Source organism: Cenococcum geophilum (genome assembly GCF_001692895.1).
Source record: "Cenococcum geophilum 1.58 unplaced genomic scaffold K441scaffold_26, whole genome shotgun sequence".
Taxonomy (NCBI): Eukaryota; Fungi; Ascomycota; class Dothideomycetes; order Gloniales; family Gloniaceae; genus Cenococcum; species Cenococcum geophilum.
Window position 1 is genome coordinate 1863161 of NW_027137584.1, and position 24404 is coordinate 1887564.

The 24404-nt window shown below is 39.5% G+C and overlaps 4 protein-coding genes across 4 annotated transcripts; 3 read left to right on the top strand and 1 right to left on the bottom strand.

Moving 5' to 3' along the window:
* The first annotated feature begins 1047 nt into the window (after window positions 1-1047).
* On the top strand, window positions 1048-3238 carry K441DRAFT_661530 (uncharacterized protein). Its single transcript, XM_067648885.1, has 3 exons — window positions 1048-1615; window positions 1673-1742; window positions 1808-3238. Exons 1-3 carry the CDS (start codon window positions 1094-1096, stop codon window positions 2872-2874), a joined length of 1659 nt encoding a protein of 552 aa, XP_067503079.1. The 5' UTR covers window positions 1048-1093; the 3' UTR covers window positions 2875-3238.
* A 398-nt stretch (window positions 3239-3636) lies between these two features.
* Window positions 3637-4797, top strand: K441DRAFT_678185 (pyrophosphatase-domain-containing protein; the record flags this gene model as incomplete). The annotated part of the gene is made up of 5 exons (XM_067651138.1): window positions 3637-3861; window positions 3946-4065; window positions 4123-4466; window positions 4518-4601; window positions 4656-4797. The coding sequence occupies 5 exons, from the start codon at window positions 3637-3639 to the stop codon at window positions 4795-4797; spliced, it is 915 nt and encodes a 304-aa protein (XP_067503080.1).
* A 255-nt stretch (window positions 4798-5052) lies between these two features.
* On the bottom strand, window positions 5053-5704 carry K441DRAFT_638191 (mitochondrial 54S ribosomal protein mL53; the record flags this gene model as incomplete). Its single annotated transcript, XM_067646530.1, has 3 exons — window positions 5580-5704; window positions 5269-5532; window positions 5053-5168 (listed from the first exon to the last, which is right to left on the bottom strand). Exons 2-3 carry the CDS (start codon window positions 5444-5446, stop codon window positions 5053-5055), a joined length of 294 nt encoding a protein of 97 aa, XP_067503081.1. The 5' UTR covers window positions 5447-5532; window positions 5580-5704.
* Window positions 5705-5744: 40 nt separating this feature from the next.
* K441DRAFT_638196 (Sec20-domain-containing protein) lies at window positions 5745-7303 on the top strand. The gene is made up of 2 exons (XM_067646531.1): window positions 5745-6092; window positions 6195-7303. Exons 1-2 carry the CDS (start codon window positions 5764-5766, stop codon window positions 7120-7122), a joined length of 1257 nt encoding a protein of 418 aa, XP_067503082.1. The 5' UTR covers window positions 5745-5763; the 3' UTR covers window positions 7123-7303.
* Window positions 7304-24404: the final 17101 nt, after the last annotated feature.

The window sequence follows — 24404 nt, forward strand, 5'->3', positions numbered from 1 at the left end:
AGACTCCCCCATCTGAGTAAATCGAGTGCATCGTCTCGCTTGGCTTGCTGCCACGGGCAATCGGTGGTAGGAGCAGGGTGGGACTTGAGAACCACCCGGGCGCGCACGCACATGTTAGACGAGACGAAGCTCAGTTCAAAAGAAGCTTTATCAAAAGATTATCTTTCGGTGTGGAGGCGAGCCCATTGGCCAACCTAGCCCTTGTGCATTGCGGCGAGCGAGAGGAGCTCTCCCAGCCCGGTCCAGCCCCAGGCGAGGAAACCCTGCGAGGCCAGTCTGCCACGCCCAGTCGGCACTATTCGGCGACGCTATGCGTTTGGCACTCCAAGACACTCGATGCTGGAGAAGATGACTTTAACGGCGCCATCAGCCCCTTATACCACTGCCAATACGACCTCCTCTCCGGCTAAACTAGCACGGCAATGCTGTTCCTTTTAAACCCAGGCTGGTCTCTAGAGTATATGTGACCGCTCCTGCATGATGTCTCAGGAACTGCATTTGGAAGGGCCGGTCGACTGTAATCAAACGCCTCTTCCATGCAATGGTAATGCGTCCGCCACCCCTAAGGCATCAAATGTAATATTCTGCTCTCAAGCGGGCTTAGATGTGTACATTCTTACACTTTTGAAAAGATAATACTGGTGATGCTGATTGGAAAGTTTTCTCACAGGCACAGCGTGCTTTCCCTCAATCGGCAGTCACAGCTGAGCTCTCTTCACCATCTAGGGTGTCAATTGCTGCTTCCCGCCGCATGCGATCTGGAAATGCCTTTCATCAACCTGCGGCAGCTTCCGCGGCACCAAGCCAATGTTGTATCTCCTTTAGCCATCTGGACATGCAGCAATGGGCTCTTCCACGTTACACAGATCTAACTCGGCAGTCTTTTGAGGCAGTTTTCCGTGTTCTAACCGGTATTGAAGCTCGTCGGGCGCTTCAATCGCAATGCAGTACGCCAATAGATAAATCTCATAGAAAGTCGGTCAACAATTCCACGCTGGAAACGTTTGACGGGATAGTGAAACTAACTGCATCTCATTTACCCAACAGCTTGTGCCTCTTGACGCCCTGGTTGTTGAGCCAGATCTCACTTACGATGGACATCAACAAATGGCTTGAAAGCACAGTCCTTCCACAGCAGGAACCAAGCCTCCCTGAACAGTTGGGCTTGCCACCGTTCCTTCACCCAAAGGAAAACTACAAAGCGCTCTTGGCATCCACTGACAAGCAACCACGCAAGAGAAGGCATACCTCGGACAGCTCTTTCCTCGAAACTAGACAACATAACCAAACCTCTCCGATCGAACATGAGGTGGAAATCGACAACAAATCCAATGACAAGCTCCTCACAGACGCGTCTTCCAGTTCCGATCGCTCGTCACCGGTGGGTTATGCATCAGGCCACCCTTATGGACGTAAACCTCGTCATAAGACTCGACCGGATATCTACGTGCCCAAATCAGACCAGGTCAAGGAGCGGGGGATGCAGAGGCATAGGAGGGGCAAGGGCGAATCAAAGAAAACAAAGGGAAAATCGCGACGGAAGAAGACGGAAAAACCAGGAATAGGGCTGGTCCAGAGCTTCCATGCAAGAAACGTGCCTAAGGGCCGATTGACCGTGAGATACCGGTCAAGGATTCGTTCTGGCCCATGAGTTCGCTGATGATTGGTGCAGTTGAAGCCACGAGAGAAACTAGGGATTTTCAACAAGGGGCGCGCATCGTCACCAGTTAGAGGGCGTGGCCGTAAGCAATTTCGCCGACATGATACACGCTCCTGCTATTGCAAAATTGACCCATTTCTTTCATAGTGCCTGACCTCGTCTTTTCGGAGATGAGGTTTCTACAAAAACAAAAAGATGCTCCGGAAGAACAAGCCAACCCAGACACTCAGAGAAGGCGACGAAGGAAGGACTTCACACGTGCGAATCAAGAAGAAATATCTGCATACTTTACCACTACGCGACCAGTTCTAGCCGAGAAGGAGAGCAATATTCAATCGAAAGTTAGTTCGTCGCGGCAGGCACAGACGCTCATACCAGGACGGAAGAACAAACAACAGAAATCAGCAAGCATCGACTCCGCTATACCCACCATAGAGTTGCCCGAAAAACCTTACTTGGGGTTCGGTAGCAGAGGAACTCGCCATGAGAGTACTCCCCATTTGTCGTGGTCAAGTTCTATCCGCCATTCCAGCGAGACTCCTATTTTGAGGCGAGCTTTAACAACTATAGAAGTTGGACAGCTAGAAACCGTACAAGCCAGGCGACACGGCACTAACATTAATATCAATAGACCTTTATCGGCGGTACCCGATGCGAGACGACGGCGAGGCAATCTTGTCGATAGTGATCGCGACCGCTGTTCTGTATCTTTCTTGCGCCCCATGAGTCGTGGCAAAAAATTGGTGCAAAAACCCCATTCACAACTCCACTCACCGCAGAAGCTTGTTTTGAGCAATAACAGTGAGACCAAAGGGCTGAAACCGCAAAACGTAATCTCGTCCTCTGATGGCGCTCTTAGTAGGAGAGCGAAGCGGTTACAATATGATCACCCTAAAGTGCAGAATGATGATAGTGCTACTAGCGTGGTAGTTCACCCGGAATGTTTAGAACCCCAGAGTCGGTTACAATCTAACAACTATAACCGCACAAGCAGTGTAAAAGGGGAGCCAGAGCCGCAGACGTCCTCTACCCTTGGCAAGCTACTACAAGAGTGCGACTCAGCTTTTGCTAAAGATAAGAAATGTCAACTTCTGCAACAATATGCGGGGGAGATGTTGACAGGGAACCATAACCTTGCGGATAATGATACAGGTATGGGTACGAACATGGAGGGTTATCAAGAAGTCTTGCAGTTCCCAACCTTTGCTTTGTAGCAGTCTTGGCCGCTTATCCCTAGGCATTACCGAAACCAAGTACAAGGGGGTGATATGGCAGAGCATGTCCAGGTGTGTTCTAGGGATATCGAGGGTCCTGAATCTATCGCAAGGACAGATGGGGAAGACGTTTTATTGGGAAGTTACGAAGGCGCAATGCCACAAGCACCGGACGACAGTCTGTCGATCGGACTTCGTCATTCTGACCCGGCGAAGGGCCTTAGTTTCATTGATGCTGATGAACAGGAGCGGCGAGATGATGAACAGGGAGGCGATGGCGTCTTCGCCGGATTCTGGCGTCCGAACAAGCTGTATTGAGGAGTTAAATACAATAGTACAATGATACAATATGGCTATGCCCCAAATATTAGATGGTCCGGTTAAAAAACCTGTGTAGTAAGCGAAAACATCGGATCTCTTGGCCCTTCAGCTGGCCGAAAGACCCTCGGTCTGAGATAAACTCCGCAAGGGATTAATCCCGCCGCTATTTCTTGTCGAATTAATCTGCGTGATATTAGCTGCATGACTTTAAAGCGGTCATCGCGGCTTAATTCAGCCTTTAAAGGTCATTATTTTACCCATTTGTCCCACCGCCAGATTGTCTCATGCAGACGGCCTGCCGTAACATTTGCTACGCTGGTCACGACTAGTCCCCTCTCCTTCCCTTACCCCACCATAGCCTCTCCCGCCAACCTCGACAAAATTCGTTCCCGTACTAGGCTACTAGCAGGGCATCTACAACAATCCCGACCAACTGCAGCAATGGCTTCACTTCCCATCTCTGACAAGGGCTACCACTCTAAAGCTCCTTCCACCTATACTGCGAGGAAGATTGGCTCACCCTACACTCTCGAGCACCGCATCTTCATTGAGAAAGATGGCGTCCCGGTTTCGCCATTCCATGATATCCCCCTGTATGCCAACGAGCAACAGACCATTCTCAACATGATTGTTGAGGTTCCTCGCTGGACCAATGCTAAGATGGAGGTGTGTACTCTTCAAAAACCTGTGTCCGAGGAGATCGGACTTTTTTTTCTTTTTATTCCCAGCTGACGCAGAGTTTCTCTACAGATTTGCAAGGAGGAAACTCTCAACCCTATCAAGCAAGACATCAAGAAGGGTAAGCTCCGATATGTGAGGAACTGTTTCCCACACAAGGGCTACCTTTGGAACTACGGTGCCTTCCCTCAGGTACGCAGATACCTTAACTGCCTCGATTCATCGGATAATTGTTGATTGAGCATACAGACCTGGGAAGACCCCAACGTTGTCCACCCAGAGACCAAGGCCAAGGGAGACAACGACCCGCTGGACGTTTGCGAGATTGGCGAGCTCGTCGCCAAGCCTGGCGAGGTCAAGCAGGTCAAGGTCCTCGGCGTTATGGCCCTTCTCGACGAGGAGGAGACTGACTGGAAGATCATTGTCATTGACGTCAATGACCCGCTAGCTCCTAAGCTCAACGATATCGAGGATGTCGAAAGACACCTCCCTGGTCTTTTGAGGGCTACCAATGAGTGGTTTCGTATCTACAAGATCCCGGATGGCAAGCCTGAGAACCAGTTTGCTTTCTCAGGAGAATGCAAAAACAAGAAGTAAGTATCTCTATTAGTTTACACTAAGCAATTGAAGCTGACTTATGGTAGGTACGCCACTGACATTGTCCGCGAGTGCGCCGAAGCTTGGGAGAGGCTCATCACTGGCAAGACACCAAAGGGCGATCTTTCCCTGTGAGTTCAAGAGCAATACTCATATCAATTGACAAAATCTAACGTATTCAACAGCACCAACGTCTCGGTCCACCACTCGCTCGATCGTGTTGATCCTAACAAGCTCAACATCCCCAAGGGCGAGAACTTCGCTCCTGCCCCCATAGACCCAAGCATTGACAAGTGGTTCTTCATCTCTGGTGCTCCTTCCAACTAGATTTCCCAGAATTTGAACAATGCTTATAAGTTTTGGGAGGGTAGCGGGAAACTTAGGTTGACACCGACGATCCCCAGGGATATATATTCGTACACACGCTAGATAGTGGTATAGATAAAAGCAGAGCCATGAGTAAATAACAGTGTCTGACCGGTCCAACTCCTGCGTGAATGCCGCGTGACTCCCCCATATACTTACAATGCCCTCTTCTCCTAATTTTACACATGCATTTTCATCGTTGCCGCATCCTATTAGCTAGTTCCCAGACAACTCATCCTTCCTGGCTAATAACCGCGAATGCCGATCCACTTCCGCCATCACCTCTGTAATCCTCATCTTCTCCAGGTCTAGATTTAGCTCTTTACCATCCTCTAGAAAAACATGACCAGATCAGCAAAATTTACGAAATGTAATCGTGCACCCGGAATTTGATAGAAACTTTATGCCGGGTCTAGGGGTGTTAAGACGTACTGAGTTTTAGGAACAGCACTGACGGTTCCTTGCTATGCCGCGACAGAACCTGCGTCTCGATTTTCATCGAAGAGCGTGCGTTCGGAGGCAGGAGGGCGAGAAACAACCGCGCGGTTTTACCTCGCGGGGAAAAGGGATTAAACTTTGCGCGGACGTCGGTGAGAAATCGAGTTATCATGGTGGAATAGATGGAGACAATTCTAGTTTGGAAGACTGAAGCTCGGCGGATGAAAGGGAGCAATTCGGGGCCGGCGGGTAGGATATCTGTGGATCTATTAGAGCCTGTCTCTTTCCAGACACGAGAAACTTACTGAGATACTAAGCTGGCTTAACACCGCCGCAATTGCTCGTCGCTAGCTCCCACTCGATTTGCGTCTCGTTCTCTCCCACAGCCTTGGCATCTCCGGAACCTCGCTCTTTCAATTATTCCGGCCTTCCGTCGTCATCGCGCGTTGTTCCAAGCCCGCACATCTGGCTCTTTGAAGCCGCTCCACCATGACCACGTCCTCCCTCTCTGCGCGCCTTACCACCCTATCTGACTCCAACAAAGCGATCCTGCAGCTGGTGCACCGTCTCTCGAAGCTGAGTTTCCAGCCGGGCTCGCTTCCGCTGAACGGCGACGAGGGCGACATCAGGGTCGAGCTGAGCGCCGAGATCCATGAGAGCTTGAAGCAGCTTGAGGAAGAGCTTGAATTAGTAAAACAGGAGGTTGAGGAGCTGACCGCGGGTACAGTTTCGAGCGCTAGACGGAGAGACGGCGAGAAGGATCGCGAGAGATCACGGCTTGCGGTTCAGGTTGCACGGTTAGGCGAGGATCTTAAGCAGTGCGTTTGAGCTCCCCCCCCCAAAAAAAAAATAACTCGGGAATATAGATATATAGAAATTAGGGAATAGGGCAGATTGTACTGATAATCACCGGGATGCAGGTCGAGAGCACAGTTCCGTAAAGCGCAGCTGCAGGCAAAGCGCAACGCAGAGCTCGCAAAGCAGAAAGAGCGCGAGCTGCTCTTCGCCGGAGCGCAGAGCGGCAGCGATACGCCCTCGTCCTCGACGGGCCGACGGCGCGGGCAGGACAAGCTCTCGGCGGACGAGGTGCTCGTGAACGCGTCGAGTGATGTCACGGCTGCTCTGAGACGGACCCACCAGTTGATGCAATCGGAGCTCTCGCGATCGCGATTCGCGCAGGAAACGCTCGAGCAGTCGACGGCTGCGCTCGCCGACTTGGGAGAGCACTACACGAACCTGAACACGCTGCTTGCGAATTCGCGCAGTCTGCTGTCCAGTCTGGTCAAGAGCCAGAAGAGCGATACGTGGTATCTGGAGACTGCTTTCTACATCCTTGTCACAACTATCATCTGGCTTGTCTTCCGCCGCTTCCTCTACGGCCCGCTCTGGTGGTTTGTCTGGCTGCCGCTAAAGCTCGGGTATAGGGTTCTGTTTGCGGCGTTCGCAGCTGTCGGTATCACGGGCGGTGCGAAGTCGTTGGGGGTGGTTTCGGGTCAGGGTACGAGCTTGATTGTCAAGCCGAGCGCGACGGGTAAGCCGCCGCCCCTTAACATCATGAGCGGACAACAGCCCCCTGCTATCCGTGTTGGCGGAGGTGGGCATGGTGCAAAGCATGATCCGAGCCAGGAGGGGAGTCTTTCGCAGCAGGTTGGACAGATGGCGGAGGGGAGTCAGGGACAGCAGCAGCATCAGGGAGAGGAAGCTAAGAAGGAGCAGGTGGTTAGAGGGGATGGACAGCCGCTTGTGGACTCGGATAAGCCGCGGAATCCGAAGAAGAGGATGTGGGATGAGAATGTTGAGAGGGCGAAGTATGAGGAGGCTGAGGCGAGGAAGAGGGATGAGCTTTAGTGAGGGGTTTCATGAATTTTTATAGTGTTACCGATTATGCATTAAGTGCCAAAGTAGTTTGCTATCCTAATTCTCTTATATCTCGTAAAGTAATAGAGTCTCGATCCCTATTACTGATCCCTTCTCTATAGTAGATTTAGCCTCTACCTCTATTAGTATATCTTTAAGGTCTATATACTCCTAGTAAGCTGCCTTTATTGCCTTATTATTGCTACTAATAGTCTAATTATTTTAATCCTTAGATTCTATTGTCCTTTAATAAAACTGGTGTATAAGAATTTTCTCTGCCAACTATTAGCTAAATATACTATCTTAGTCCTAATCTGGTTTATAGAGTTAATCTTAATCTTTATCTAACTCTCTTATGCCCTAGAGTTTTCTTAACTTAGGCTCCTATAGCTAATAGCTTATGCTATATTTAGCGTCTTTATAAACTAAGTATATATTATTATAACAAAACGCAAAACTCTTAATTAAATATTCTTTTATTCCTCGTAGTATATTATCGTCCCTCTATATATATATATATACTATCTACTAATCTAGTTCCCTTTACCACATAGTTACTTTAACTACTTCTATAGTCTCTAGCAAAATAACCTTACTTTTTATAGTTTATATAAGCCCTATTTTTTAGACTACTAGTTCTGCTATAGAGTTCGCCTAAATATCTTCTACTATTAAGATCCTTAGTTCGGCCTCTGCTCCTTAGACCTTTAATTACTTAATTCTTAGCCTTTAGGTTTCTATAGTTATTTATTTTATCTTTTAGTTTCTTTAATACTGCTTAGGTCTATTAGCTCTACGCTATACTATAGTGCCTTTTTCGTATATATTAGTCCTTACTATATTCTACTAAACTTATTACTTTAGTATAGCCAGTTATCTACCTTAATAGCTTACCTAATCAGCTCTCTTATATCGCTTAGCCTAGATCTTCTATTAATATTATAATAGTTTAAACTTTAGCCTTTAGTCCCCTTTTATACTATATTATTAACGCCCCTTAGTTCTACTTAGTTTATACTACTAGTATATAAAACTATATTATATAGTTTATTACTAATCCCCTCTATATAAGTTAATATAGCTTTCCTTTAACTATTACTATTAATTCCAAATCTCTATATATCTACGTAAGTCTATTAGTCTATATCTCTATAAAATAAGGTTTAAACTACTCTAATACCTAACCCGTTAAAAATAGTCCTGTATATACCACTTAGTCTACTAATTCCGCTAGCTTAGTTCCTTTATATTAAATCTTTAGTTTTATCTATATAAGAAATTCCTTTAGCTTATACTTTTCTTTTATAAATATTTTAATTAATAGTATCTTAATCTTTTCCCTCTTTATATCTTATAGTTGCTAAAGTAGTACCTAATTATTAGCGTTATTTTATTCTATAACACTTCTAAGTTATTATCCCTTATACTAGTGTTTCCTCCTAAACCTAAAGTAGTTACTACTATAAATATCATTATAACTAGTACTTTAAGTAGTATTGTATAATTACAGCACCTGTTATACCAAACGCGTGCTTACGCGTTCGGTACACCAGGTACGTGTTTACGCGTTCAGTGCACCAACCACTCGCTTACGCGTCTGGTGCACTTATAAAGCACTGACTAATTAGGGGGGAGGTGCATCAGTATATAGACCACGTAGTCTGCTTTATACAATTAACAGTCACCATCTAAACAAGCATACGATACTACATGTATTTCGTGCCCGTAGATACAACTTACTTATACCATTAAATTGGTACCAACACTAATCAGTAAGCGCGCACAGATTAGGAGATACGTATTTGCTTAGAAGACGTCCAACGCTCTACCTTACAAGCCCCTATTTCAGTTAAAGAGAATTAAAGTACTCTAGATTTGGAAGACGTCTAACACTCCACCTTACCTAGAATTACCTTAAATCTACCCTGGTTTTGGAAGACGTTTATACTCCACCTTAATTAGAGATATTAACTACTATACCAGTAGTTAACGCGACCACATTAAGAATACAATTACACTAAGAACGTAACTACCACACCCTACTAAAATACCCCGGCCTCCTCTCTAACCCCTTATAGAGATCCCTTACCCTTTTACGAACCGTTACGGACCCGTTAATCACTGTTACGGACCGTTACGGAGACCTCTTACCCTTCTATAAACCACTATGGACCTATTAAGATCCTATAGAGACCCTCTTACCATTTTACGAACCGTTATGGGCCCATTATATTACGGACGCTTTAAGTACGATGTTACGACTACTTGGAGAAGAGTCGGAAGAAGCTAGTTGGTTAATATAAGCACGGTCCAGGATAGAACCCGTGGAACCATATAACGAGGAATGGTAAGCAGAGTCACGTAATGTGATCTGTATAATCTGTATAATCTATAAGATCTGTTATAAAGCGAACAGAGCAGACAGAGCAGATAGAGTAACAACTTTCTTAGGAGTACGGTTGTGTATTTAAGGACCCTTAGTCCCTACCTAGATAGTTCCTTCCTCGTAGTAATTCTTAGAATATAATTAGAGTTAATCTGTTAGGCAACCACTCCACTAGTTGTTATTACATTAACCGACTTTTATACTTACATTTCCTATATACCTAGCCCATTAACAAACCCATTATAGTTCTTGCTATAAGGTTCCGTTATATAATTACTACCTAGTTACAGTATTAATACAAGAAGTCAAATAACATGCCACTAAAAGCAGCCACTACAACGCTATTAACGGCAGCAACTACTTTAAGGACAGGAGGTAACACTAGTATAGCAGATACTAACTCACAGCAACCTATGACGGTCGGATAGCTACAGGAAATAGTTAACTAGTTAACAGCTAATAATACAGTATTAGAAGAAAGACTTAACGGGATAGAAGCAGCAAAGATTAAGCTATTATCAATTAAGAGATTTACAGGAGAGAGGTTAAAGCTTAAAGGATTCCTTATGCAGATGCACTTTAAAGTCTTATAAAAGGGAGTAAAGTTACCTATACCTGTGGATCGGATAGCCTATACAGGACTATTCTTATTAGGAAAAGCACTTAAGTAGTTTAAACCCTACCTTATAGAGATATAGGCAAACGGAATGACAACCACTAACCAAGACGTGCGATTTATATTCTTAAGTTAGGAAGGATTCGCAGAACAATTTATACAGATATTTAGAGACCCGGAAGGAACAACTATAGCGGAAAAAAGACTCTAGAACCTCGTACAGCGAACTTTAGTAATTAAGTATACGACACAGTTCTAGACACTAGCAACATAAGTAGAGTAGAATAATAGGGCGCTTATGGTATAGTATAAATAGGGACTTAAGGCTAAAGTTTAGGACGTAATTATCCTAATAGAAGACGCGGATACCCTAAGGGAACTAATAGATCAGGCAATTAAGATTAATAATTAGATCTACTAAAGGGAATAGGCTAAGAAAGGCCAGGATAGAGTTTTATAGTTATATAAGGCGTAGAGTACGCAACAATAAAAGCTAAGTTAGAAACTATGGTATGGCGCAGAGCTAATAGACCTAAGTGGTACTAAAGAAGCTTATAAGAGATGGAGCAAACTATAAAAACCCAGAGGATAAGGATTAAGTAATTAAAGGTCTAAGGAGCAAAGGCCGAATTAGGGATCTTAACAGCAGAAGACATTTAGGTGGACTCCACAATAAGAGAAATAGTTTAAAGAAGGAGCTTATATAAATTGCGGAAAATAGGGTCATTACGTTAAAGACTGTAGAAGTGGGCAGAGTTACTATATAGTAAAAGGTATAAAACTAGTAGACGATATATATATATAGAGGGACGATAATATGTTACGAGGAACAAAAGAATATTTAATTAAAAGTTTTGCGTTTTATTATAATAACGTATACTAAATTTATAAGGACGCTAAGTATAGCGCAAGCTATTAGCTATAGGAGCCAGCACCTATAAGATATAGAGGAACCAACGAACTAGTTCGCAGATTAGATATTAAGGATAATAAATTTAACCTAGGCGAAATATTCCGTAACAATAAGGTAATAAGGGCCGCTTACTAGGAGCGAGTAGACCTTAGAGATATTATACCAGAAGCAGAGGATAATTCTACTATAAAATAGGGAATATTAGTAGGGATCAAAACCCCACTAGATACGATGTCTATTGCTTTATAAGACGTAAGAGAAGTAGGATAGCAAACTACTTCGGTACTTAATAAAGGCAAAAGGCTAAAGGCTTAAGATTCTTAAGATGAGATAAAAGATAACTAAGATTCTTAAGATAAGATAAGGCAAGCTTAAGGACCTACAACGGACAGAAACCGATGGAGTAGAGCAATAGCTCAGTTTAAAGATATACAAATAAGCTTGAGATAAGAATTCCTAATAGTATAAGATTCTTAAGACGAGATAAGTAAGATCTAGAACTCTTAAGACGAGATAAGGACACTAGTTAAGCCTAATTGAACTAAGGCAGGGGCTAAACTTAAGTTAAAAGTAAGCTCGGGATTAAAGAACCTAAAGGGTTAAGGATTTAGAGTACAAATTAAGACACCTATAGGCAAGAGGTAAGGAGCTTCTTTATAGATTAGAGAATCTATGGTATAAATAGCAATTAGACTAGGAGACGAATATATAGACCTAGAGGATTTACCAGTTAAATAAAGTATTTAGACTAAAGATCAAAAAGTTAATACTAGGATTAAGAAGTAAGATAACTTTAAAGATTAGAGCGCAAGGCGCAAACTAAAAGAAACTATAAAAGAATTTAGGTAAAGAATTATCGCGTGGCAAGAATAGAAACTAGATAAAAGATCTAGTATATTAGAATATACGAAGGACAGAGCACTAGTACAAAGAATTACTAATAGGCCGAGAGCAGGCATATTAAGGGCTAAGTAGCTTACTAAACTGGAACAAGAAGAGGATTTAGGGATTCCTACTAGGTTTAAGGAACGATATACTAAAGGCTATTACGATGCAGCAATAAAGAGATATTTCCTTACGGATAGACCGTATATACTCTAGTAGCTATACTAAAAGTAGTATAGGCAAAGGCACAATAATAAGTGGGAAGATTTCTATATATGGTTAGATAAAAAAGTTATCTAGAACCACCTAATTACGGAAAAGGCTATAACGCATATTAAAGGAGCCTTAATTATAATGTTAAAGGATTTAAAGGAACGTTTAGAGGACTAGAGAAGTAAGAGATGCATCTTAGTACCTGCAAATAAAGTTATAACGTTTAGATTAGCATAATAAAGGTTTAAACTTAGGGACGAAGACGAGCTAAGAGTTAACCCAAAGCACTTAGCACACTATACGTTATTATAGATTGTATATATAAACGATATATACGAGATATATAAGAATCCGAAAGAAAAGAATCGGAAATACCTTATAAGGATATACTGGATAATAGATAAGTAATAGTATAGGAATGCCAAATATATATATAAATGGCATCCAATAGAGGACTAAGAGGAAGAAAGTCTAGTACTTTAACCAGGAAGATTCCTTATAGAAGAATGCTTAGACGGATAATAGTAGTAGAAATGCCTAGAAAATATATGTCTATAGTATATTAAAGATAAAAAGCAAACAAGGCATTGGCTAAAAAGTAAGCTAAGTGCACTAGGATTAAGCAGCTAATAGTTAGGAAAAGTAGAGGCCCATAAAACTAGAGGGAGCCAGTAGTAGAGCCTTAGACCCTTAAAGGAATTTAAGGACGACACCTAAATTTACGGATTAATTGGTAAGATTAGCAGTTTAAAGCGCTAATAGATAGTAAAGTAACGCGAAACCATATCTTACTAGTAGTAGTTAAGAGAATGGGACTACCTTATAGGCAAAAGGAGCAATTTTACCTATTAGTTATAATTTTAGGAGATCTAATAACCTATAGAGGAGGGATTATCAATCTTGAAATAGGACCTATTTAGATAACTATTAAAGGAAGACAAATTAAGATGTCTTTTAATATCCTACTATTGGGACGGAACGAGGCAATATTAGGCATGCCTTAGTTATAGGAATACAATCCAAGAATCAATTGGATTACAGGTTAGGTTAATATTAGAAATACTTAACGCTATAAGATGCGACAATAAGCCAAGTTAGTATGGTACTAAGTAGGAGCAACCTACGAAGAAATAGAAAAAGGACTAAGCTATATACTAAAGAGATACTATAAGTACGGCAAGAAACTATAGTCACCGGAAAGTAAAAAGCTGTTAAAATATATAGTATGGGACCATAAAATAGAATTAGAACTAGGAATAAGTCTAAAGTTCTTTTTAATCTATAAGCTTACTAAAGAAGAAGGTAGAGCGTTAAAAGAGTTTATCTAGGAAAATCTATGAAAGGGATACATTAGACTATTACAGTCATTAGTGGGTTATCCAGTACTATTTATACTAAAGAAAAATAGCAAACTAAGGCTGTGTATTAACTATAGACAGTTAAACAGTATTACTAGGAAGGATAGGTATCCTTTACCCTTAATTAGCGAAATCTAAGATAGGATAGGCAATGCGCAAATCTTCATAAAGATAGATCTAAGATGGGCGTACCATTAGATTAGGATTAAGGAAGGCAACAAATAGAAAGCAGCCTTTAGGTCAAAGGAAGGACTATATAAACCATTAGTTATATAATTTAGGCTTATAAACGCGCTAGCAACGTTCCAGAAGCGTATTAACAATGTATTAAAAAAACACTTAGATAAATTTATTATGGTATATCTCAACAATATCATTATCTACTTAATAACTAAGGAAGAACACGGGGAATACGTTAAATAGGTTTTAAAGAGACTATAAGAAGAATAGATGCTAGTAGCAATTAAGAAATGCGAGTTCTTTATAAGGAAGACCGATTTTATTAAATTTATTATCGAACTAGGCTAACTCAGCATAGATCCAAAAAAGATCGAGGCTATAGTAAATTGGTAGGAACTAGAGAACGTTATATAGTTAAAATCGTTTCTAGGATTTTATAATTACTGCAGAAGGTTTATAGCGCAGTGGTTAAAGGATATTAAGCCATTTATACGATTAATAAAGAAAGAAAAACTATGGGCATAGGGGGAAGAGTAATAAGAACTCTTTAAGAAAGTTAAAGAGTTATTTACCTAGGAGCCAGTTCTTAAGATCTATTAACTAGGACTAGAGACGGTTATAGAAATAAATGCATTAGACTATATACTAGGGGCGTACTTTATATAAAGATATTAAGATAGATGGCACCTAGTAGCATACTATAGTTAGAAGATGACACTACTAGAGTTAAACTATAACATCTACAACAAGGAGTTATTAGGTATAGTTATAGTATTAAAGGAATAGAGAGTATTTTTATAAGGTATAGAGAAACCATTTATAGTTAAAACGGATTATAAGAACCTAATAGGATTCCTAATAACGAAGGAACTTAACTAAAGACAGGTTAGATGGGCAGAGATACTTACGGAATACTATTTTAAGATTTAGTATACTAAAGGTACAGACAATACGCAGGCAGATGCTCTAAGCCGTAAAGCTGAACTATAAAATAAGGAAAAGCCATTAGGGGCTTTATTACGAAAAGATATAGACGGATTAATTAGGTATAATTATCCGAAAATCGCAGTAACTTAAGAAGATAATAAACCAAAGAAGGTCTATAAGATACTAGAAAGCTTTTAGGCGCAAAGAATTCTAAAAGTATAGCTAGAAGATCTACAGACGGATATATACGAAAATTAAGAAGCAAAGTATATCCTAAAAAGCATAGCAGAGTAGTTTATAGAGGACTTCTATAAGGGACTAACTTAAGGACACAATGGAGCTATGGGCTTAGTGTCGAGACTTTAGAAGGAGTATATTATTAACGGAATCTAGAGAATAGCTAGAAAGGTTATAAAGGAATATCTAGATTACTAAAGGAATAAACTAATAAGGCATAAGCTATATGGAGGGCTATAACCTATTAAAACACCAGAAAGACTATAGGAGGTTATATTATAGGACTTTATTATTAAGTTGCTAAAATTAAAAGATCCTATTACCGGATAAGAGCATAATATAATCTTAGTGATAGTAGACAAGCTTACGAAGTGGGGATACTTTATAGCATGCACAGAAGAAATCTTAGCGGAAGATGTCGCTAAAATCTACATTAAAGAAGTATTTGTAAGATATAGAGCACTAAGTAAAATTATATCGGATAGAGATTTAAGATTTATAGTAGCATTCTAAGAAGTATTCTTAGTAGAGCAAGGAGTTCGAGCAATAACTTTTACCGCATATTATCTATAGACAGACGGTTAAACAGAAAGATTAAATTAGACGCTAGAATAGTATCTAAGGTATTATATTAATTATGTACAAAACAATTAGGTATCGCTATTACCAGTTATATAGTTTGCATATAATATAACACCTTAAGAAGGAATAGGCATATTACTATTTAAGGCAAATTATGGATATAAGCCGAGAACATCGTTATTACTACGGTAAGTAAAGAAAATAAGTAGTATAGCCAAAGAAAGAATAAAGACACTAATGAATCTTTATATAGACCTTATGGAATTAGTAAAGAAAGTATAAGAGAGAATAAAAAAGTATTATAATGCTAAGAGATCTAAGGGACTAGATCTTAAGGAGGGAGATAAAGTGTGGCTACTATATAAAAATTTTAAGAGTTAACGACTAAGCAAGAAATTGGACTACGTTAGACTAGGACCTTTTAAAATTATATAAAGGATTTCACCGGTTACGTTTAAGTTAAACCTACTAGCTAAAATAAAGATCTACCCTATATAGTATATCGTAATGCTAGAGCTAGCGTATAGGAATGTTAAGCTATTGGTCTATAAAGCAGATATATATAGAGGACAGGAAGAAGACAAATAGTAAGTTTTAAAGATTATTAGTTATAAGGACGTCGACAATAAAATATAGTACGAAGTTAAGTAGATAGGCTACACTAAGACTACCTAGGAGCTACTAGAGAATTTAAAGAACGCTATAGGAAAGGTACGGGAGTATTAAAAAAGATTAGGTTAGGCAGTATTAATAAAGAAGGATCGCCAAAGAATAAGTTACTTAAGGGGGACCTAAGAAGAACAGTTGCCGAACTACTTAGATCTATTTCCTTCTCTATTAGAGGAGAATCCGTTCTTTTATTACCTAGTTCCTAAAGACCTTATTCTATAAGTTTCTACTCCTTAAAACAAACCTTCTTATAAACGCGTTAAAGACGCTAAACTTTTATAAAGGCAGACTGCTAAGCCTTAAGGGCACGAGCAGATTCTTTGGATCGACGATAGGCTTCCGCTAGCGCTACGGCAAAATTACCCTTAAGTTTTTCTACCTTAAATTAAATATAAGACCCTAAGATAAATTAACTAGGGAACTAGACGACTATTAAGAGTAATAGGTTGCGTATATTTAACATTAGAGATAGAGCAAATATTATAGGATAACTAAATATTTGCTTTAGTACACTCTAAATAAGAGGAAGGTTGCTGGGATAAAGGACTCACCAACGCAACGCAAACTAGCCCCTCTTTCGCATAACGAGAATATAGAGATAGCATTATCTCACTAAGAGATAATATTATAGCAACGGTATGAGACCGACGGGCTATAGAGGAAGAAGAAGGTGCTTTAGGCATTATAAGTAATAATATTAACCAAATTAATTAGACGGACATTATACCTCTAGTAAATAACCTAGAGATACTAGGAATCTTTAAGGACGAAGATGGAGAGGAGGGAGATGGTATTACGGACGCTTTAAGTATAATATTATAACTACTTAGAGAAGAGTTAGAAGAAGCTAGTTAGTTAATATAAGTACGGTCTAGGATAGAACCCATAGAACTATATAACAAGGAATAGTAAGCAGAGTCACGTAATGTGATCTATATAATCTATATAATCTATAAGATTTATTATAGAGCGAATAGAGTAAACAGAGTAGATAGAGCAATAACTTTCTTAGGAGTACGGTTGTGTATTTAAGGACCCTTAGTCCCTACCTAGATAGTTCCTTCCTCGTAGTAATTCTTAAAATACAATTAGAGTTAATCTGTTAGGCAACCACTCCACCAGTTATTATTACGTTGACCGACTTTTGTACTTGCATTTCCTACACACCTAGCCCATTGACGAACCCATCGTAGTTCTTGCTACAAGGTTCCGTTACACGTTAACTGATTTTACAGACCCTTATAAGACCTCTTCCACCCACTACGTACTATACTACACTATATAGTATAGTAGACATTAGCAAGCAGGTTAATAAAGGTTAAAAGAAGTAAAAATAAGGAGTTAACGTTACGTCTATAGATAACGTTAATAACTATATTAAATTTAAAATCCTTAAGTATAAATACTTTAAGCTTATAAACGTTAACCTATAGAAGTAATACTAAGAAGACTTTGCGGACTTTATAGAAGCTATCTTTAAGGAATATAACCCTACTACCATCCGTAACCTACGGACCCTTTTACGTAACTAAGGCGTATAGATTAAAAGGAATAAATAGGTTACTGTTATACGGTCCTTGTATAATATAATATATAAGGAGGACCAAATGGAATGGACTAAGGAAGAAATCCTAGATAAGTATAATACTACTAAGGAACTCTTTGCTTCTTCCAAACTTAATATAATCGCTAGCCTTATACCTAACCCTCTTAACTAAATTCGTCCTACAAACCCAAGCAGTTTTAGAATTAATTTTACTGGCTAAAGTATACCCAGTACTTATGTTACGGACTGTAATACCCCTATAACCCAAATTACGGACTAAACCCCTCCCATTATTTAAACTACAGATCCGTAACCTATATATCCGCAACCTATAAATTTGTAAGCTATAGACCCGTAAACTACCTAAGTAAAGACCTACGGCAAGGAGCTAGCTAACCTAGCTAAGCTCTACACTAACGAATCCAAGTATAGCGGTAAAAATAACAACTTTAACTTTAAACTGACCATCTTTACGGACCTCTGTTAGAAGGCCGATATTCCTAAACAGAAGTTTAGCTAAGCCTACTCTACTATACTGCGCGGCCTAGTATTTAACTACTATTACACCAACCTTAAGAGCAACCCCTTTAGTATTCCCTTTAATAAGCTATGCGAAGCCATACGTAACTACTTTAAAGGACCGGAATATAGGCGTAATATCCTTACCTAATAGAATGCGACCAAGTTATGGACCGTAATAAATAAGAATACTAAAAAATTAACTATAGAGTGCCTACAAATCCTTATTAAAAACCTCCGCCACCTATAGCACGGTCTTAATATTAAGCTTTAAATAGACGACTTCTTGTATAATAAACTAATTACGGCCTGCTAGGAAATGGAACCCTATAAATACGCCTATTATAAGCCCGCAGACACCATAGCTGGCCTTATTAATAATTTACGGTCCTCCATTATAACGTACGAAGCCTTAAACCCGCTAGGTAGTACTTAAGCTTTTATTACAGACCTACAAAATCCGCAATTTAATTTAGATGCCTACTTTACGGACCGCCGATACCGCTAGTAGTATCCGCATTAACCAGGTTCTACCCGTAACCTTTATAGCAACTCCTATACAAAAGTATACCCCCACAGACAAATTAGTCAGAAGTGCTTTATATGCGGCAAGGAAGGATGTTGGTCTATAAGGCATACCCAGAAAAAACATAATAAGTCTAGAAAGAGACTTAATAACCGGATTAACCAGTTTATTTTAGAATACGAAGGAGAGGAAGCAGAGGAGCCCCCTAACGAGTTAATAGGAGCCCTTATAATTAACTTTAACTTAGACGCTTAGGAATAAGAGACCTTAGAGACATTTCTAACTACTTTTAGACCTTTTACGGACAGTTAAGCCTTTAATACTATAACCGTATTAGCCGACCGCTCCTTTATACACTCAATTACACCCAAAAACTGGCCTATAAGTACACCTATTAGATTTGTTATGGACGTTACGAACTATAAACAAGACCTATTTATATATATTATTATAGAACGCTATACCCCTAAAGAATTCTATGGCGTTATAATTGATATAGGTGCCTCTAAGAAGTCTACTATAGGTTACGGACAATACCTTGTATATAAAACTACCGTAAATAATAATACGGACATTAACACTATATAAGCTAGGGCCGTAAACGTCTAATTTGGCATTAGTTTAACCGCATTAATTAGATTAGTTGTAGTTAAGACCCTAATTGGCCTAGTTAACTTCCATATAGTAAAAGCGAACACCCCTTTTCTACTCTGTCTTATAGATATAGACAGGTTATAGGTCTACTATAACAATATTACGGACACCTTAACTAGCCCTGCAACTGCCCTAAGAAGCAAGTATATTACCCTACTAATTACATAACGATTTGGACACCCGTTCCTTATATAGGGAGAGACTTTACAGACCTATATTTAGGAATCTTTTAACTATAACCCGTGCTACCTTACTAGTACTAAAATCCACCGTTTGCACTACTATTTCGGCCACCTATTAGCCGAAAAGCTATATAGAGTTCTTAAATACTTTAGACATAACGATGTTAATAGGAAGGCAATTAACCACCTAACTAAATACTACTCTTTTTGCCAGAAATACGGACGTTCCCTAGGTAGATTTAAGTTCACCCTTTATAAGGACCTTAACTTTAACTACTTAGTATACGTAGATATTATATATATTAACGGTAGTCTAGTATTACATATAGTTAATAAGGCAACCCGCTATTAAGCCGCCCGTTAGTTGCAAAATATATCCGCAAAATATACTTAGGACATTTTACGGACCTACTAGATTAACATATACCTTGGACCCCCTAAGTATATTACCCATAACGCTAGTAGGAACTTTATTAGTAAGGAATTCTAATAGTATGCTACGGCTATGGCTATTTTAACAAAAGCCGTTTTAGTTAAGGCGCACTAGTCTATTAGACTTATTAAGCGAGCTTACCTAGCTTTACGAAGAGCTTACTAGATTATTATAGACGAGTATAAGAATATTTAAAAAGAACTGGCTTTACAGATAGCCGTAAAAGCCGTTAATAATACCGCTGGCCCTAACGGACTAGTACCCACCCTCTTAGTTTACGGAGCCTACCTAAGGATAAGCAACCTAGGCCCCCTTACCCCGTTTATTACGGAATAAGCAGCTGCAATACGGAAGGTAATAGCTGAAATAGTCAAATTACGGGCTAAACAAACTATTAATAATGCCCTATACTACCACAACGGACCTAATATAACCTTAGTATATAACCTCCCGCTTAACTCTAAAGTCCTTATATAGCGTAAAAGCGGCAGTTAGAATAGACCTTACCGTCTACTAGCTGTAGAAAATGAGATGTGCTATATATAGCTTCTTAGTAGACTAACTAGCTTTAGAAGCACGTCCGTAAAACCCTACTTTTAACCTAAAAATACCCATAACATTAAGCCAGACGAACTAGAAGCAACCGCTGAACTAGACGAACCAAAAACGACTACTAAATTAGATAAACTAGAGGCACCCTTGCCTACCCTAGAGGTCCCCTAGAAACCTAATAAACCTGCGGAACCTGCTATAAAGTATAGCCGAGGACGCCCCCGCAAGAACCCTATAATAGAGAATTACCTAACCTCCACAGGCACATCTATAAAGTAATTTCCGCCTACGGATATATTAGTTCTAGTATAGGAAACCCCTTTTACGGACTTACGACGCAAAGAGATTAACGGACTACTTAAGAAGGGCGTCTTTGCGGCTATAATGGAGAGAGACGTTCCGCAAGGCGTCTATATATTTAACTTACGCTTTATTAACAAAATTAAGCACCCTAGTACTAATAAAGCCTTTAAAAAGTTAAGGCTTATTATATAAGCTTATAACGACCAGGGAAAGGACCTTATCCTTATACAATCGCCTATAATTTAACGGGTTAGTTAACGGATTATACTTATGCTTACGCTGGGACTATAGCAAACTAAACCTATAGCCCTCTACTTATGGGATATCTTATAAGCCTATATGCAGTCTAATACCTACCTAAGTAGGGACATCTTTATACGGCTACTACTTAAGCTTAATCTATAACTAGGAATAATTTTATAGGTTATAAAACCACTTTATAAAGTACCGGAAGCTAAAAACTATTAATTTAAGATGTACTACTAGCACTATATTAGTAAACTTAAGATAGAGCAGTTAACCTATAACCCTTACCTTCTACATACCCTATTAAACGGCCTTAGTATTATTGGACTTTAAATGGACGATACCCTCTTTTTAGCGGACTAAACTTTTGCGGATATGGAAAAGACTAAACTGTAAGAAGCTAAGTTCCTAGTAAAGCTATAAGAGCAGTTAACTAAGTGGACTCTAATTAAGTTTAACGGAGGCTTAATTATATAAAAGGGCAACTTAATCTAGCTAACTTAGGAGCGCTAAGCTTAAAACCTAAAGCCCGTTATAGCAAAGCCTATAAACCTTACCAGTTCCCGTAGAGAGACCTATAAGACCGTAAATATAAAGGACCAATACACTATATAGCGTGTAAGAGGTGCCTATATCGCTATAGTCTATTAACCTAAATCTGCCTATAACTTATCCTTTATAGCCCAGGCAGTAGATCTATAAGAAGAAAATATTAAGTAGCTTAATAAGCGCATCTAATAGCAAATTAACAATGTAATAAGAGGATTTACTTTTATACCGCTAGACCTAAATTCTATTAGCGTAATAGTATTTATGGACGCCTCCTTTGCCAATAATAGGGACCTATTATCGCAAATCGGCTTTATAATTATACTTACGGACCGTAACCAAGACGTAAATATACTATATTGGTCTTTAATTAAATGCAAATAAGTAACCCGTAGTATACTAGCTTTTAAACTATATACACTAGCCTATAGCTTTAATATAGCAGCCGTAATTAAATTAACAATCTAGAAGATCCTATAATTAGAGTAGCTACCCCTAGTTTTATACACTAATTTAAAGTCCCTTTATAACTGCCTAGTTAAACTAGGTACAATATAAGAGAAGAGGCTTATAGTTAACCTAATGTGCTTATATTAGGCCTATAAACGACGTGAGATTACAGAGGTTAAATAGATCAGCAGCGGAGACAACCTAGTAGACGCTATAACTAAGGCAAAGCCGTATTAAGCCCTTAAAACCCTAATTAACACAAATAAGCTTAACCTAAAAGTTATAGAATAGGTAGAATGGGACTAATGGAGCACCTATAGTATGTCTACGGCCCGTTAAAAGGCCGTACGGCTCGTTATACGGTACAGATAGAAAACGGTGGAAAGCTACGGTGGAACTTGGTGGATTTACGTAACCTACCGAATTTTATAGGGTAGTTAAATTAACCAATCACGATTTTCCATCCCCGGGATGGAAAATCGCCATTAGTTCGCTTAGCACTAGCGCCTTAGCGGCCCTCAAAATTTAACTTATGGCTCGTCTACTGCCCGTTAAAAGGCCGTACGGTTTATTTTATGGACCGTAAGTAGAACTTACAGCCAGCTTGGGGCACCGTTTGGAAGGCAGCCTAGACGGCACCTTAGGGAGATTTCCTATATATTTTCCTTTATGTTCTATAGTTTTATTAAAGCAATTACGGAGGCTGTATATAGGTGGTTTTATTTTTCAAGTACTGCCAGTGTATAATTACAGCACTTATTGTACTAAACGCGTGCTTATATGTTCGGTACACCAGGTACACGTTTACGCGTTTAGTATACTAATTACTCGCTTACGTGTCTAGTGCACTTATAAAGCACTAACTAATTAGGGGGGAGGTGCATCAGTATATAGACCACGTAGTCTACTTTATATAATTGATAGTCACCATCTAAACAAGCATACGATACTATATGTATTTCGTGCCCGTGGATACAACTCACTTATACCATTAAATTGGTACCGATAAGTATATTATTTAACTTTATTAATATTATAACTAGGTAGTAAATATATAATAAGCCTTATAGGAAATACTACGGTAGACTTACTAATAGGCTGGGTATATAGGTAAATAAAAAGTTAATAATATAAATATAACTAATAGAGTAGGTTACCTAATAAATTAACTTTAATTATATTCTAAGATTTACTATAAAGAAGAGAACTATCTAGGTAGGGACTATATGTTAGGTAAAACCTAAGTAGATAGCTATATAGCTATAAGGTACAGGCGACCCGTAGGCGACTCGCCTATAAGGTATATACGCTACACGTGCCTATAAAAACCCCTTACCTCGCACCTCAAACTCCTCCTTCTCCCTTAAGGATTCGTCTCTGTCTATACAATATACCCATTATTCTATTATTGGACTCCCTATCTATATCCTCACCTTATATTCGAATCCTTACTAATCCCTTTAGGAGGATGGCCGGTTTAATTTTTTACGATCTATAATACCTCCGAAGATAAGATTAACGCCTATACTTAATAGCGACACGCTAGCGATATGACTGCAGAACGCCTTAGGATCTAGTACTAGAAGCATATTAGTAGAATCTACGCGACCTTCCGAATTTTAAGATGACCAGATATCTACGAACGCTAGAGACTAGTTTAACTTATATACCTAGGCTTAATAGAAGCTTAGTAAGGTTACTAGCGTTTTACTAAATACTACTAACCTAAAGGAGCTAGATGAGCTGGCTAAGAAAATAGCTAACTTACGGAGCATTATTAATTCGACCTCTTGTTGCCCCTCTAGTAAAGAGTATAAGTCGCGTAGTAAACGCATATAACGAACAAATCTTAACGCCCTAGTTAAGAAGTTACTGCCTAATATTAGTGGCACTACTTAACAGAAGTTTAACTAATAGATTACCGCAATTAAGAATTAATTTAAGATTAATGACGCTAACTATAACTGCGAGCGACGTACGCGCTAGGCTATTAAAGGTCTTATAAAAGAGAAGATAGTCGCCTAACTAGTATATTGCCGCCTAGGCGCTAAAGATAAGGGTCCTCTACTATAGGACGAACTTAAGACTATAGTCTAAGACCAGATTAAGAACCCTATAGTAAGACGCTTTAAAAATACTACTGCGTACTATATAACTGTAATAAAGGAGAACTAAAAGTTTAATACCTTTTTAGCCTATATATATAGCTTAGAGGACCTCTTCTTATATACCCCTTTTATTAACCCTAATTAGCAAGTAGACTTTTAGTTCTTATATCTCCCAACCTACCTATAAGCAGAGCTCTTCTACTAGAACTTCGCTATACGGGTAAAAACTACTAAGGACC